The 17286-nt window shown below is 41.9% G+C and overlaps 1 protein-coding gene across 2 annotated transcripts in view; it reads left to right on the forward strand.

Annotated features, from left to right (window-relative positions):
• Positions 1–17286, forward strand: part of CHD7 (chromodomain helicase DNA binding protein 7) — a 794978-nt gene that overhangs the window by 733169 nt on the left and 44523 nt on the right. For both annotated transcript variants that reach the window (XM_086965786.1, XM_086965787.1), the window contains exons 33-34: positions 6021–6248; positions 8370–8813. In XM_086965786.1, coding sequence (XP_086821912.1) covers positions 6021–6248; positions 8370–8813 — 672 coding nt within the window. The remainder of the gene's footprint in view (positions 1–6020; positions 6249–8369; positions 8814–17286) is intronic.

The following is a 17286-nucleotide window of genomic DNA, read 5'->3' on the forward strand; positions in this document are numbered from 1 at the left end:
GAAAATTCCCACCTGTACATTGTGACATGAAATAGCAATAAATATTACAAGTTTAAGAACATATTAACTCTTAGGAGCTTTTGGCTGAAATACACTTAAAACATACAAAAACCTAGTTACATTTTTTTCGTTCTAATGTATCATGCCCAGCCAAGAAGCTTCGCTACCCCACACACAATGACCGTGGTAGTGTCAGACTGCATGACTCTAAGGGCTGCCCGATAATCTCTAATTCCTATCAGCCTGCAGGTTGGTTTCAGCCATCTTGATCTTGGTTTGTTAAAAGCTGGCCAGGCAAACAAAGTGTGGGTTGCTTTCTAACACTCTATCACAGTACAAACAAGAAGATAGTGTCTGACCTGGAGATTTCCATTTAGAAGTGTATTCTCGGATCGGGAGCGTATCCAATCTAAATTGGATATATAGCACCCTATCCCTGGGTTTTTGGATAAGGTCAAGGTAATGTTCCAGGCTAGGAGCCTGTTTGAATAAGCGAAATTCATTAGTCAACCTACCCAGATTAGGGTTGTTGTCGTCCTGCATTTCAATCCAAGCCCAATATGCTCTCTTCAAATCAGATTTACTCAGTGGGGACCCCTGCTCCCACGCTTCTTTAAAACCTACTGTAACGGGTATTTCTTAATATTGCACAGCCAGCTGATCCTGTTTGAGCCTTCCACGTCCTTCACTTCCTTGAGGCCGGCAGCGTACTTAGATAGTGCGGGAGTGCGCCACAAACGAGCCCAAAATAAGAGCGGACGTAGGATGACCAAATGTTTAAGGGAATGCCTACCCAGATCACTCAATAAAGGCTTAAGGGGAGTTCCCTTTGGGAGCGATACCATTTCTCTAAAAAATTTGTGTTCAGCTTTGACCATGGAATCTACTCTTTCGAAGCCCCATAGTTCAGAACCATAAAGTGCTGCGCCCAAGGCCTTTGCCGCATAAATAGCTAAAACGGGGGCAATTGGCCTAGTGATTGAGGAACAATGTTCTTTACCAAGTATACCTACAATCTGTTTACGTTTTTGAAACATCTTGTCTGTGTGGGGTTTCCAGCTTAATTTATCTGATATCTGGATTCCTAAATAGTCAAAGTTATTTACAAGCTCTAGCGGTGTCCCTTGCAGAGTGATATGTGACTTTTGGGGGCCTACTGAGGTTAAAAGAGAGGAGTTTGGTCTTAGATGTATTTATTGACAAACCCCTCAAGTTGCAAAAGTCAAAAAATCTATTAAGCAACTTTTGTAGCCCTGCTGGGGTTTTTTAAATTAACAGGGTATCGTCCGCGAAGACCAAAGCTGGGAGCTTTTCACCCGCCAGGGCTGGTACATCCGCGCTAATTTCAAGTAAAAAAGATACCACCCCGTTCACGAATAGAGAAAAAAGGGTGGGAACCAGCACACAGCCCTGCTGGACTCCCTTGTTAACAGGTATTTTGTCAGTCCTTTGGTTCTGTTTGCCCCACCTTACTCTGGCATAGTTCCCATCATGCATGCAAACCAATAGGTCAAGAATATACCTTGGGACCCCCAGCTCTGACAGTACCAACCAAAGACGGTCTCGCGGGACCAGGTCAAAGGCTGTCTTCAAGTCAATAAAGGCAAGGTAAAGGCTATCCTTGCCAATAGTGACCACCTTCCAGTACAATAAAAGCAACCTAAAAGCTTGATCAATCGTGCTAATATGGGCCCTAAACCTTGCTTGGAAATGAGATAAAATTTAATTTTCATCCACCCTGGTTAGGATTCTTTCGAACAAGACCCTGCCAACCAACTTGTGTCCGACATCTATTAAACTAATAGGTCGGTAGTTGGCTGGGTCCTCCCTGTCGCCCTTCTTGAAAATCGGAATGATTCCGCTCCCTTCCTAGAAGAAGGAACAGGTGACCCCTTGAGTAGCGCATTTATCATGAGAGTGAAAAAGCAAGCCCATTTTTGGGGGTTGGCAAGGAATAGGTCTCCTGGGAGTCCATCTTGGCCGGGGGCCTTCGCCGGGACAATCTTGTTTATAGCTGCTTCTACCTCCTGTTCTGTAATGTGGATAAAAGAGTCATGATTTCCTTGGGGCATGGGACGGCTAAGTGATTCGCCAAAGGCAGAATCATTGTCTCCCGCATATAGTTTAGTAAAATGATCAAACCAATCTTGATCAGTAATGTGATTGGGAATGGTTTCGGTATCCTGGCTAATTGTGTTCCTTGTTATTTTCCAAAACAGGTTGCTATCCTTAGACAAGCAGGCAGCCTTTAGTTCGGACCAATGCTGTTCCTCCCAAGCCTTCTTTGCAATGATTAGGGCTCGGCTGTAAGCCTTTGTTGCTTTGCGAACCTCCGAGATATCACGTTTTTTAATAGCGAGTATTAGTAGGTTCTTTTTTAGTGGGCACTCCCTGTTGAACCAAGAGTCCAAAGATGACCGAAAGCGAATAGCTTTCTTGGACGTTGGTGCAGTCAAAAGGAAGAATGAGCCTATCTGTTCTACAGTTTCTACATAGATGTTCTCGGGATGAGTTGGCTCATCCTCCGCTAAACATACTTCCTTCATTTTTATAGTTTGTGCAGCCAGAACTGCCGCTATTGCATGCATTTTAAACTCACTAACTATGATTTTGGGCCATTTAACAAACCTCCTACAATTCGATGAAACAACTTCTTTTGTAAGCATATTAAATGCCGGGTCTATATGTCTCGCCTCTTCCTGACAAATATTTCGTAGGGAGAGACACAAAGGGTTATGGTTGCTTTCCGTGGAAGGTACAACGGCTATATCCACTATACTTTTCCATAATCTTCTATCAGCCAATATATAATCAATTCTACTCGGGCAGGCAACCCTGTTAAAAGTATTTGCTCCAAGAGGATCAGATGGGGTTCGCCCGTTAGCTGCCCTTAGGCCAAATTCCAAGGTTAAAGAGTTTAGCTGGATTATCAATGCAGACCATCTTCTCACTGGAGGTATGGTCAAACCTGAGATGCCCCAACTAGCATCATCCTGTTCCGCTCTCAGAGGATCATCTAGAGCCAGGGGTTCGAACATGCAGTTCAAATCTCCTGCCACTATGGTATATGAATTAGGGGAACAGAACAATAATTCCTCACCTAAGGCAGTAACAATTGGAGATTTAGCACCTCCCCTGGTCCCTCTTACATAAACATTAAGTATCTCAACAGGATTCCCTCCCTTTGGTCCCCTTAGTGTTAGCCTCCTTAGATCGGGAGTAGAGCAAGGATGGTGGACAATCCTGCAATTTAGAGCAATACTAACCCAGATCATGAGACCCCTGGACGGGCGAACCCGCCCTATCGTTGTAGCAGTAATAAAAAAGCAGGTGTGACCTGTCTTATGCAGTGGTATGAGGCTCCATGTTTCTTGAAAGATACATATATCATGATTTTCTATGAGTCTATTGCAGTCTGGGAGCAGCAGTTTACTACGTAGCCCTGCTATGTTCCAGGAAATCAGCTTTAGACCGTCTGGTGTGGCAGGTGGTATATCAATGGACCTAATATTGGACTTAACCCCCCTCTAAATTCATTGGCTTCTGTACTAGTAGGAGGGGTGGTAGTATCCTCCTGTGAAAAGATGGTCAAATCACACTGTTACATTTAAGTCCTGCACCACAATGATTCCACTGGCCAAACCGTCAGCAGTTGCCAGTCAATCATTAGTGTCCAGAGATGAATACCCTCCCCTAGTGGGATCAATAGCAAGATCAATCTTCCTACAAGCTGCATATGGGGAAAATCGCTTAAATTGAATAGCGGTATTAGCTGGCGAAATAGTTCTAAAGTCCAATGTCAGGAGACCCTCCGCTATATGATGATTAATAAGGGTAAGCTCTACAATGTCAGTAGATTTGTCCCTCAACACTTGTCGCTTAGCCCTTAATATGCCTTCTCTGATCACGGACCGACACCCTCTGACATGGCGAATCCAATGGGTGACCTTGTTTGTGAGGGAACCCTCGTCTTCCCACTTTTGTGATTTTGGCACATTGACCATAAAAACTTTGGGGTGTATTTCACCTGTTGAGAGCTGAGTTGCGTTTATTGTTTGGGTCCTCTCGTAGCCAGGGTTACTACATAGCAATGTGGAATGGTTTCCCTTTGTTGATTGCAACCCAGCTTTCCCACTTGTGTGCTGATGTTTTATATAATCATACTGTTTGCCCCCGGCATATTAGTATTTCTTTCATTTCTGCTGGAGAGGGGAGGAGGTAACAAAGAAACTATCTCTGTGCGTCTAGGGCTTAGGGGTACCGGTTTTAGCTGAGAAAGTGACTCCCTATGCGGGGGGTCATTAACAATATCTAGTATAGGATTCTTAGTCAAATTCTTTACTATAGATAAGAGTTCTACAATTAAGGACCTCACTTCCCCTAATTCAGTTTTGAAAGATACAATAATTTGACCGATATTTTGTCTAATACCCATAGGGCTTATTGCCTCTATGCTTTCTGGAGGAGAGCCAGTATCTATTACTGGTTGATCGGGTTCCAATTCTATCAAGGAGTCTAATGACTCAGCTAACACAGAGAAGCGGTTTGAACATGAGGTCATAATAGGTTCAAGTAAATCAAGAGACTCTTGTTTCCTTTCTTTCCCAATTGTTTTTAATAGCGATTTTTTGAACATTTGGGGTATATTTGCTGGATTGCTAGAATGTTTGTCAAGAATAGAGTTGTTGTCTATAGCACTGTTAGAGACAGACATAGGGTCATTTGGATAAAATACCTTCACAGTCATCCACTAAGTTCTCAATTCTATCCAATGCATGGGACACCCAAGAATTTGTTGCCACCGTCCTGATTCTTTTTTTCTTAGCTACCCCCCCCCCCTCTCCACCCCCTCCCCCCGAACCAACAACTGCCCCCCCTGCCTGATCTGTTAACTTCCTTTTGCCCATTTTCAAGTGGCTAAATTGCCGGACTCTCCTGTAATCAATAAACCGGCCGTGTAGCACTCAATGAATACCTTTTGCAAATATATACGTGAGCAGTTTGTAGTTTTGAGTCCAAGGCGCTAGAGGGCTGGCCCAGTCCAGCCTCCTCCAGGCGATGACGGGCGCAGGACGGGCCCGCCCTTGGTCCAGGCTTCGCGTGCGTCCCGCACCGCGTGAGGGGAGGCAGCGCTAATAAGCGCGATGGCAAAGCACCTCCCCCTCACCTGTGGCAGCTGTGCAGGGCGCTTGGTCTTCTGGGGCTTGTAGTCCCCGTCACTGGAGATGAACCCTGCTGGGGTCAGGAGCCGCCAATACGAAGCCCTAGGACTCTGGTCCCACCAGGGCAGATGCTGGTGTCAGCAGCCCCAATTTACGAAGGGGCAGACAGAAAAGCACAAGGCCCGTGGAAAGAAGCATCATTCTAATACCGATTTAAATTATGAGCTTACTTGTATAAACCTCAGAAAAAGCATGTGTTTTTTAAACGCTTAGATAGTTGATGAAATGCGTTTTAATTGATTTAGTGTCGAATTTCAGTCCGTGGACTATTGGATTTTTTAAAACCTAACACTGCAGTGCTTTCCTTAGTGATAATGGATGTGAAAGGAAAATTGATATTTATGTCCCCTACGTTTCATAGTGCCGTACTTTATTAAAACTGATGACGAGACCGCTCTTCCGGGGTTTAAGTTAATGACTTAGCATTTTTGATCCTCACTGCCACCATTTTTTTAAATTATGATAGCAGCTGCCTAATATTCCCTTCAGCGTTGGTTTCTTTGCAAAACATTGAGTCTAACAAAGCCTCACCAGCTGCAAGTGTCGCCTTCTTGAAAATAACTATATTAGTTTAGGAGTGCAAAAATCGAGAATTACTACTTTAAATCTCAATTTGTTTGTGGCAGTCTGCTGTTTTTGGACCAAGTGTACATTCTTGATAACACAGTACTTTATGTTGCAGTTTAGAACAGCAAGCGAGATTCGAAGTTCTGATCAGTTGTTATATGCTAATGGAACCATCAATTGATAACTCTGGTAAAGTTCTTTTACTAATCTTGCTCACTTTACTTTCTGCAGGATCGAGTTATAATCAACCGATTAGATAACATCTGTGAAACTATATTGAAGGGAAAGTGGCCGGTAAAAATACGCCAGATGTTTGATTTCCAGGGACTGATCCCTGGATATACACCAACTGCAGTGGAGAGTCCGCTACAGAAAAGGAGTTTCGCAGAGCTCAGTATGGTTGGTCAAAGCAGCTACAGTGGCAGTGAAGATATTGTTGCATCTCCTCAGTTATCAAAGGCAGGTTATGCGTTTATATAAATTTACTATATATGAAATGTTTTTATAATCATTTAACTTCTTCCTCCCATTACCCTCAGAGCACTCGCACCCAGTAAGTCTTGTAGCGACTAGTTGATGTGATGGATTGGCTTTTGTGCTGCACTGAATGCCGTCCACTTATTAAGGAAAATCGCAGAACAGGGTTTGGAATTTTATATACACAAGTCCTGATGTCAAACCAGCAAGAGATTACACACTCGCAGCACAACGTTGGTTTCCTTCTATGACATTACTGTAGAATGTAGGAAAATGTACATGTTCAATAATCGGATCTTCACTAAGTGACAACTTGTATACTCTGAAAGGTGCAACCTGCAAGCAGGTTCTCAGAAGATTTTATAAGAAGACATTTTGTTAAAAATATATATATTTCACCATAGATTCTCATACATTGTTTATTAAGATGGTCCGACTCGAATTTGCTGCTAAGCTATTTCTTTAAAAAAACTGAAAGAAATCTTGCATATAAGGCGGAGCACAGGCGTTCATAGAAGCTTAGGGTACTATGCTTTGGGCCCTTGCGCTTACCCTTTTATCCTAACCGGCACAGCCTCAAGGGTTGACTGGCAGTTGGGTTTCCAACTTTTCAGAGTCATGATACCCGTACACTGGCCTCTAACCATTCTTCTATTTTATTAACTCTGTTCAGACTTATTACGAAAACCTTAAACCAGAAAAGCTGTGAGGCATTGAGCTTTCCTTCGGCTGTGTCAAAAAACATCATGCACCCTTTTCAGGGGAGATCCAGAAAATATAATTGGTTGCATCGTTCATGGCATTCCTAAGTGTCCACCTTCATAGACCTTAAGACTGTGAACATCAAGATCATCAACTTAGAAAAGTACACTAACTTGGATCTTTCATAGATTTACAAACTTGCATTATTCCCCGATGTCATGCTGGTAAGCCAAGAATGTGTCTATGAAAGATAACTATGCTGTACAACTGTAGTTACACGTAATTAACTTCTCTAGCATTTGCTAGTACATAGAATCACCTACTTTCATTCTTTCCCATCGTTATGTGAGGCACCCTGGTGCACTCACTTTAATTAAAGCTGTGTACGAAATGCATTTATACAATACATTACAGCTCATTCATGTCTGATGTGATAGGGTGACCACCTATGCTGTACCCCTTTATTGCGTGAGTAACTTCTGCCCTCTTAACCAAAGGCTTCTAGGATATTCTGGTTTTAAGTGTACTCTTTTAAAGATCTTTTCATTTCTCAAAATAAATCACTGACTGTAATTGAAATGTTTCAGTTTTAACTACTGGGGTGTAATTATTTGGGTTTCTAAAATCTTCTTGAATAAGCTTTGATTGCTCACCCTCACTACCCCAGGACAGTCCACTATCGAAAAAGGAGTAACTTTGTTCTCCTCTAGGAAGTACACCAGTGTTGTGGCCTTGGGGACACAAGTGACAAATACATCCTTCTAAAGAGTTAACATATGACTTGTCCCCAGGACCTTGATATTAGTTTTTTGTTGTTGCTCTTAGCAACTTAAGGAGTGTATATATATGTATACAAACTCCGGTCTCCTTCCAGAAATCGAACGCTTACACTGGAACGCTACATATGTATATATGCAATATTGCTATGATTATCTTTGTAATCACCATGAGTATTGTTACAACAATTTGCTTTAAATGCTGTTTTATATGAAACAAATGTTAGTTTCCTCTGGTAAATTGTTATGTTCGGAAAGTTTAACTCCTTATGTCGGCTTCGCTAAAAATTCTACACAAATTGGCTAATTATTAATATTTGTAAATGGTAAAAATAGTGTATTGAATGTACTGAGTTTTCTTATTCTGTCAACAAGGCGCCTTTGAGGCATTCAGATCTATAAAATATGCCTTTAGAGGAGCTACGAAATTCAGGTAAGTGTTTTCATTAAAGTTTCAAAATAAGTAGTTTTTTCATACTTTTAGTTGAAACAATAGCTAGGTCAAGTGCATGAGAAAGTGTTGATATTTTAGGCAAATGACACTTAAGTGGCTATTCATTCATCAAAAGAAAGGAAGGTGATTTAAATTGAGAAGCATTTGGTAACAGATTGTTTTTATTGTTAGGATAACGCACTGAATTTACAACTTCCAAGGCAGCGCAGGAGAAGACGACGAAAGATTGAAATTGAGGCAGAAAGAGCTGCAAAACGGAGGAATCTAATGGAAATGGTGGCCCAGTTGCGAGAGTCCCAGGTGGTAGCTGAAAATGGACCAGAGAAACATGTTGATTTATCCAAGGATCCAAGAGAGGCAACAAGTTCTACCTCAAATTTTGCATCTGTTACCCCCAAGTACATCTTGACCAATGCTTCCTCTTCTGTGTCTGATGCCTTTAAAACTCAAATGGAGCTTTTACAAGCAGGTCTTGCTACCCGTATGCCTTCAAGGCATCTGCTTAATGGTTCTTTTATTGATTGCGAACCTCCAATGAAGAGAAGGAGAGGAAGAAGAAAAAACGTTGAAGGCCTTGATTTGCTGTTTATGAGCAACAAGCGAACATTGTCTCTGGTAAGGACAGCAACACTCCTTTCCTTATACCGAGTATGTTTAATGGCTATCTTTATTATCTGAGACATCAGCAAAGAATCCTCAATAGCATGGATTGATATTAAATCAGTTGTTTAGATTAATTTGATGTAAATTTATCCCGGAATGATATCCAGATATACTACAATTTACTTGACTTATTCAGAGCCCATTTTTTTCTATTCCACTAAGTAGATTCCTTTAAAAGCTAAATAATTTTTTGTAATAAAATCGGCCTTTTAAATGCAGAAACTTGACATTCTCTTTAAGTCTACATTCATCTGTGCTTCACAGTCATTTTTGCTTGCGGTTCATCTGAATGTTTTTCATAGATCACCTCATGATCTTTGTGATCCACTTATTTAATGGGCCTTCAGATGGGCAACTTCAATTTTTACAGTAATTTAAGTTATGTACTGTTGTATATTAGCAAATTTTGAATTTGTCATCTGACTAAGTTGAACTCCTTAGCTCAGAAGTAGATCAATGTTGTACCTTTTTTATATTGTAATAATAATCCCATTTCGTATTGCATTATGTATTATGGGATGTGCATCTTTGCCCAGTTAGGTCTCAGTGAAAGTGGAGCGGAATAATTGAAGGCGGTGCTTTTGGTATCTGTAATGGGAGATTGGGTATACAATGGTAGTGGTAGGAGATATAGTTTAAATTGGTACAGGAATGGGTTCCAGTTCATTTATTTAATGAGTTATTGTTTCAGAGGCACTATATACTTCTTTAGATGATTATTTCGACAGAACATGTTTTTTCCTTTTGATCATGGCAGATATTCAGTAATGCAGTTTGCCCTCATCAGTTCAGGTTTACCACATTTGCACTACAGTGCATTATGTAATTTGAACAGGACTCTTGCCCTGCTTTACTCCAGTGTTGATGTGATCTGCCTATTTGGTGTCAAAAGTACAGGTTCCAATATCAGTTATATTTTAATATTTATCAGCATACAATGAATCCTGCTTCTTCAGCAGTTGTCTTACTCCGTGTCCACTACAACTGCATTTTCGTTATCCATTGTCTTTTACTGAAGTAGAAGTGGGACAGCATGACTATTCCACAGCTCTGCTAAGAGTTTGAAGAAGCATATTCGGCAAATATATATTTTCTGACCAACTTCTTGGTGATCTGCCTACCTTCATGAATGATGAAATTCATCTGTCAGAACTAGTTCATTCTGTTCTTGTGTAGAACTATTGCCAGAACCTAATCCTTTGACAGGCTACTAAGAGGTTTTTCTTTTCTTTCTCTCCCCTCACCAAAGTAGTAAAGAGTGGACTGTGTTGTACAGCTTCTCCATACTCCGATGCTGAAACTGAACCTAGTCATTCTGCTACGCATTTGTTCATTTAAAAAAAAAAATCTTATTTAAAAAAAAAAAAGCAAATATGGCATAGAAGAATCATAAAGTGTTGGCCTCTAAGGAAGCAATGGCATGCTAACCATCAGGGAAGAAACTCCACAATTCATGGAAAGAGGCAAGGCAATATATTAAACACGTAAAAATATCCAAGACCACACAGGTATGTGTAGAATTGTCCAAGTATAGTGAGCAGAGGTGGCACCCTTGTAACAACATGATGTAAAAGGCTTTGGAGACCTTGAATGTGTTTCCTCCAGCCAAACCTGCTTCCGTAGTACTTGAGATTATTTGTTTAGCTACATCCCTTATTGATATGGAGTTGACTTTAGATGGATCATTCTGTTTCTGCTTTTACTAGAATCAAGGTTTACCAAGCCTTTCATAAAGGAAAAAGTGTGGTTCCTCCATCTATTTGGTATAGAGAGGGAATCTGATGGGGAAACTGAAGCAAAGACAGATTTTCAGTGTTTCACTACTTGTCCTATAAATTAATTCTCCTTCTGACTTTTGAAGGCGAAGAGGCAGCTTCAAAACAATGTCCAATTTTAACTGCAAGAACAAACTTAATCTAAGTATGATGATCACTACTTCTCTAAGATGCCTTTCTGCCTAACCAGGCCTTTAAAAGGTGGAAGAACTGAGCAGGGAGTATTGCATTTATAGAGTGCTTAATACCCCTGATGAGGCATTGAAGCGCTATTTCGGCGAGTAGCATGTTTCTTCGGAACCCAGAAAGTATTAGTGGTGAATTAGTATAGTGAAAATAGGAAAGTAATTTGAGTGGTGGATATGTTAGTCAGTTATTTGGATTGAGAAGGATAGCGAAATGGTAGAAGAGGTAAAAAGGTTTGCATTTGTATAACGCTAGCTACCCCTGTTGTGGTGTTGAAGTGCTTTTTCAGCGAGTAGCATGCTACTCTGGAACCCGTTAAGGATTAGTGGTGAATTAGTATAGTTAAATATAAACTTAATTTGAGTAGTGGACATGTAAGTGTGTTGTTTATATTGAAAAGGATATTGGTGGGTATCAACCTAATGCACCTGCTTCACTAGTTAGCACAATCCAGGACTTTTCCAGGAAATGATGCCATTTTCCCCAAAATGGTCAAAAAAGCATCAACCTCCAACTCTCAGAACACCTGGAGAGAAACAACCTGCTAGACCCTTCCTAATCAGGTGTTGAAGCCAACCATAGCATTGAAACAGCCCTGATCTCCACAACGGACGACATGGGCACCCTACTCGACAGAGAATCAGCTGTCCTGATCCTCCTCAACCTCTACTCAGCCTTTGACACCGTCCTACTCCCACAACACACTCATCGATCAACTGCACCAGATTGGAATCACAGATGAGTCGCTCAGATGGATGGCATCCTATCTCTTGGAGCACACCCTGAGAGTTTGCCTCCCTCCCTTCACCTCACAACTCAAGCACAACATCTGCGGTGGCCCTTCAAAACTCATGCCTCAATCCTACCCTCTTAAACATCTACATGACACCACTTAAAGATATTGTCAGATCGCACAAAATCAATATCATCTCCTAAGCCGACAATACCCAGTTTGTCCTCTCGCTCTCAACAGACCCGACCACGACGAAGACCACCTTCCACAACTGTATGAAGAACATCTCAGCCTGGATGAAGAACTGCTTCAAGCTTGAAACGGACAAAACTGAAGTCCTGATCTTAGGCAGAAAAGCCAACCCGGCCAGAAGAGCTGCCAATTCAAGCTTTTGACCCACGCCCACAAAGCCCTCCAAAACCAAGGAGCCGCCTACATGAACAATCATCTGCTTTTCCACCAACCTCCCAGGAAACTCTGCCTTGCACCTCTCGTCCTCGCTCAGATATCAAGAGTCTGCTGCCTTCGCTCCGGACGAGATTCCTTCTCGCCACCAAGTCCTGGAATGCCCTCCTCCTCCACCTCTGCTCTTCATCCTTGTTGACCCACTTCAGGAAGGGACTCAAGACCTTGCTCTTCGAATGATAACCTGCAGCACAGCACCTGGATAACCTTTCGGGTGATAAGCCACACTACATAAATACCACTTAATTGATTGATTGAAAGCACCTCTAGAGATCTGGTAACAGTTGAAGAAGAACTACAGTGCTGCAAGTAGAAAGGCATCTTTTGTTTTTGAAAGTCGACCTTTTAAGGTATTTCATATTGAAAGAGTTCTACGGTCTCACAAAAAAAATTTGTTTGAATTCAAATTAACAAAAATACCCAAGGTAAGAACTGATTAGACAAAGCATTTCTTTACTGGTAGCTCTAGTTTCTCCAGCATTTAATTAGTCATAGATTCAAATGCTAAAGTTAAGATTTTATGCTGGAAAACTGCTTTTACAGGTTTAGTATTTTTTTCTTATTCTTCAGAATGTAATCATCCCTAGATTTACTACCTCTGATATTCTTTAGTTTACAATGATTTCTATTGCGTTTTCTGCTTGCACAACTTGAGGTGGGCATACCCACTCTAAAGTAAAACAAGCAATTTAAACTCCTTCCCTTCGAAAGCCCTACACTGACACCATAACTAAAACACTAGCACCAATAACTCAATATCTCACACCCACATCCTCTGGCCATCAACATGCGAAAAGGTACTTTTCCATAGCAAGAAGGCAAGGGCCTGTAGTTGCTTAGGGCAGGCTCAACCTCTTTTGTCTTCACTTGGATACATTGGAATAGGATCACAGATTTTATTAAATATGCAGGTTTCTCCCTTCAATTTGTATGCTAGTTTCTCGTAAGTGAGCAGTTGCTAAAGTTTCTGGTGTCACAGTTCTGAACTTGGAATCGTTGCCTTGACCATAACTTGATTTGTTTGGCAGTGACTAGTAATTGGGAGATACTTTTCCCTCTGGTTGAGAATAATGGATAAGCTTCATCCGTAAGGGTCTGTCGTATTCTGGAAAACTGAAATTTCATCTATCTTTACCATCAATTTGGACCATACTAGTGATCAGTTTACCAGATCTCGCCAAGCTTGGGGCATGACCATAATATATGCAGAATTATGCCTGGCTCCCCACATTTTGTCCATCGCATGTAGTCAGAAGGGGGTGTAACACCACCAATATCTTGTATAGTGTTTCTTGTCCTGTGCAAAAGTTTTTGCCTGTATACAAACGCCATCGCATTGTTTCTGATCCAATGTGAAGCTAAGATCTTTCTCCCAGATTTTCTGAAAGGCAAAATTGTGTTGTGGGGTACCTGTATTGAGAATGTCGTAGAGCCTGGAAACTAAATGCCATGTGACGGGTTGGAGGAATTTTTCAAGTCATAAGTAGCCTTGTTTTGTCTCCCGCCCTAATGCATGTTTGTGAAACATATATCAATAAAGAGCGAATTTCCCCGGTGCGATACAAATCTTCGAGCCAAAAGAAACCCTGCATTCTCCGCAACTGAAAAATTATTTCCAGACCTGGGGAAAAATCCATATTTCCCATACCTGGAGTAATGGGGGATGGGTAAGAGAGAGAGAGATCCCTTACGGCTGGTGAAATAGTCGCAGGTCTCAAACGTTACTCTGGTCACAGGTGAGACTTGAAGGGTTCGACACCTCTGTTGCTTTGGGACCCAGAGGACCTCTGCTAATGGGTGGGCTGTTAGTTTTTGATCTATGAAGCACCATATCTTGTCCGTTTCTTCCCAGGGCCATTTAACTACCTAATATCTGTGTGGCTTCATAATAGTGGCCTATTAAAAACAAAAGGCCTTTGCCCATATCAGCCCACATAACGGTACATAGTGGGATTATTATAACCTGTGGTAATGTTTCAAAATTAAATCATTCATTTTCAATCGAAATTTGACTTAATTAGACATTGCCTACAAACCAACACAGTTTATTAGAACTGCCAAACAAATATATCAAAACTTCTTTTCTTTTTTACTTCAAAGTCTCTAGACAGTAAATCACAGTACATCACTAACATCCGCCTTTTACTTTAAGGAATCCAGACATAAACCTATATTAATAAAATATCACAAGCATCGACTGCAAGAAGGATTATGCAATATCAATCCATTCTTTCCTATCACTGACTTTAAATACATTATAGGTGTTTAAGTAATAGTTTGTTTTTAATCCCTTTGGAGGTAGTCATAATGGCAAGGAGTCAACTGGAAAACCGTCCATTTGTCGTTTTACTCCTTTTGGAGAAACTAAATTAATTCAAAGGCCATTTTATATAGTGGAACTTCTCCACCTATAAGAGTCGAAGCCTTTCTGCTGTATTGGGTACGGCCTCCTCAGAACAAAATAAAGACAAGATAACACATACCGCATGTACTGTACTAATAATCATCAGCATGTTAGCAGAATAAATTGGAAGAAAGGCTCAGCTTCCTTTACATACGTGCTACTTCTTCCTAAAGTCATCATGACAAGGAGGCTGAAGCTCAAGTGGAATGAACTGTTGTGTTCTACTTACACCTTGTCACGCCACAGTGTTCCTTGATTCTTTACTCTAACATGGTTGGTGATAGGTAATAAGCTCCACGCTGTGTTTGCTTCTCTTTCTCTGCATCCAAAAACAGCACTACCACCTGCTTGTGGCATTTCCACTCCAGTTCCAGCAGACGGAGAGCTCATTTAGTGAAATAATTTGTAGATCTCGTCAAAATGAAAACAGTCTGGTGTGGAGTTGGAGAACCACTATGGATTCTATGCGGTTTACCAAGACTTCAGTGAAGATCTTTGTGTCTATTTTCAACAAGGAGATCAGACGATGCGACGAGTAGTGAGTGTTTCGTGATCAGAGTGATTTTTCCCTTCAGCCATGATTTGGGATTGGCCCTGGTAGTGGTTCAGGCAGTTCAACACCTCGGCAAGGAGTGGAGCTATCAAAGGCCCAAAGTGTTTGTGGAACGCTACAGCATAACAGTCTGGGCACCTTGCCTGACTTAGTGTTGAATCAGTGTGAGGATTTCTGCAACTGATATAGGTTCTTCAAGTTGAGCAGCTCTGGGACAGGAAGAACAGGGAGGAAAAAGAGACTGACCTTCGGTGTGGTGGCATGGGAGCTGTATCTGATTGGAAGGCTGCATATAATTTCTTGTAGTAGGAATGGAATGCATGCAGTTTTCCTTCAATAGTTGTGTGGGTGTTTCCTGCAATATCTTTGTGGCAAATCTCTGCGCTTGTGTTTAATTCAGGCAGGTCGACTAGATCCATCAAAGGGAATCGTTTAAGTGCCATGGGGCTCCCATTGTTTTGTTGCCCATCTCTCGCCATTTGATCGTAATCTGTATTAGGTCATAATCCAAGACAGTTTGTGGCACCAGATTACCTCTTGAAGATTACCTCTTGAATCATTGGAGCCAACCTCTGATCAACTAATAAACAATTTGTTCTTATGTCTGATGTGCGTCTGAAGAGTGGAAATTACTTTACTAGTATGGGGTGTACCACACAATTAAGGTTGTCTCAATAGTATTCAGCGGGGCTCAGTCAGGTATTGCCCCAGCCCGTTTTACCCTCAGGGCACCAGTTTGAGCAAGTTCCACAGGGTGTTTCATGTGCAATCTGGGTGATCCAGAGGGGCCCCCGATGTGAGGCCCCACCTGTTGCTGTTGCATGGATTGTCTTGAGTCCAAGAGATCCCAAAAGATCTTTGTGGCCCTCAAAGAGGCCACAAGGCTCAATAAATCAGACAAGCCCCCGGTATCTGTGACCCCTCTTCCCCCAAAGTCAGAGTTGCAGTGCAGCAGGGTCATCTGACCCTCACCGGTCTATCCAGTGGGGGCACCATCTGCATCCCCTAGGTCTCAAACTCATTTGATGAGTGGGGCACCGGGGTTCGCGCAGCTAAGACCAGGCCCTCATTGGTTTCACTGTGCAGTATGCAGATATTGGGCCAGCTCTGGCCAGGGCTCCACCCACGCAGCAATAGTATGCTTTCAGGACCCGCTCCACCAAAACGTAGAGTATTGCACCGTTTTTAGTACACTGGACGATGTGTTGCTGTCTGCCATCTGTGTCATGCGTGCCAACCCTCCTCAGCAGGGTCTACCCCATCCTGCATCAGTAGTGTGCTTCACCTCCCCTGAGTCTAGGGGGGATTCCGTTTGCAGCCGCAGGCATCGTAATGCCCCCGACCCCCTCCCTCCGACAAGGCCCCTGTTGTCAGAATGCCTGGGTATTCCAGACCTGAAGCAAGAGCTCCTCAGCTAGGCGTCTGCCATTTTCTTCTCCTGCCCATGTAAATTTGAGTTTTGGATTCAGACATGAGCAAGGTAACATGACTGTCAGTCACAGAGGTGATAAATGCTGAAACCGCAAAAGTTGAACCGAGTACAACTGCGATTAGAGAGGGATTTGGAGAACCATTAGAGCAAAATGCTGGCTATGACATGTGATGCAAAATTGAGTGGGCTGGAGTGATTTGCTTTCAAAAGCTCAGAGAGAGCAAGATGGAAATCTGTAGCTACGAGTCTGTTCTCATGAGAACGTTGTGATTCCTGCTGTCTCAGTGTGCTGGATTGGACTACCGAATTCATGCTGCAGGAGTAAAGTACACCATGGAAGCAGCAGTAAAACATAAGACATGTGAAGAGCAAAAGTTTCAACATTTTCAAGAAAGAGTTAAGAAACTTGAATGGTAGTTGCAAGGTGGTGATATGGGAGGGGGGTTGGTGATATAAGCTGTTTCTTTTTTATTGGTAATGGTACATCTGATGTCTAGCATTGTGGGTGCACACCAGTGAGAAATTAAATGCTCAAAAGTTTAATGATAGAGGGCGTTCTAGGTATTAGGGCAAGAGTCGTCATAATTTGAGACCAGAAACCGTTCAGAGGTGAGGTTTGCAGATTGTATTAGTGCTGAGAGCGGAGGGGCCTATTCAGAAGACTGGAAGGTAGAACTATGAAAATGTTTAGAGAATATTTTCAAAATGTGTTGTCTATGTACTACAGTGTAGTTTTCAGTTTTCAAGCTTTATTCGGGTGCATATTGAACAACCATAAAAAGCACATTATAATACAAATAGAAAGGTTGCAGTTAAGAATCGATTAAAAAGATAGTGACTAAAACAGATAACAACAAGCTAAAAACGAATGACACGT

Source organism: Lissotriton vulgaris, chromosome 4_1 (assembly GCF_964263255.1).
Source record: "Lissotriton vulgaris chromosome 4_1, aLisVul1.2, whole genome shotgun sequence".
In the NCBI taxonomy this organism is placed as follows: domain Eukaryota; kingdom Metazoa; phylum Chordata; class Amphibia; order Caudata; family Salamandridae; genus Lissotriton; species Lissotriton vulgaris.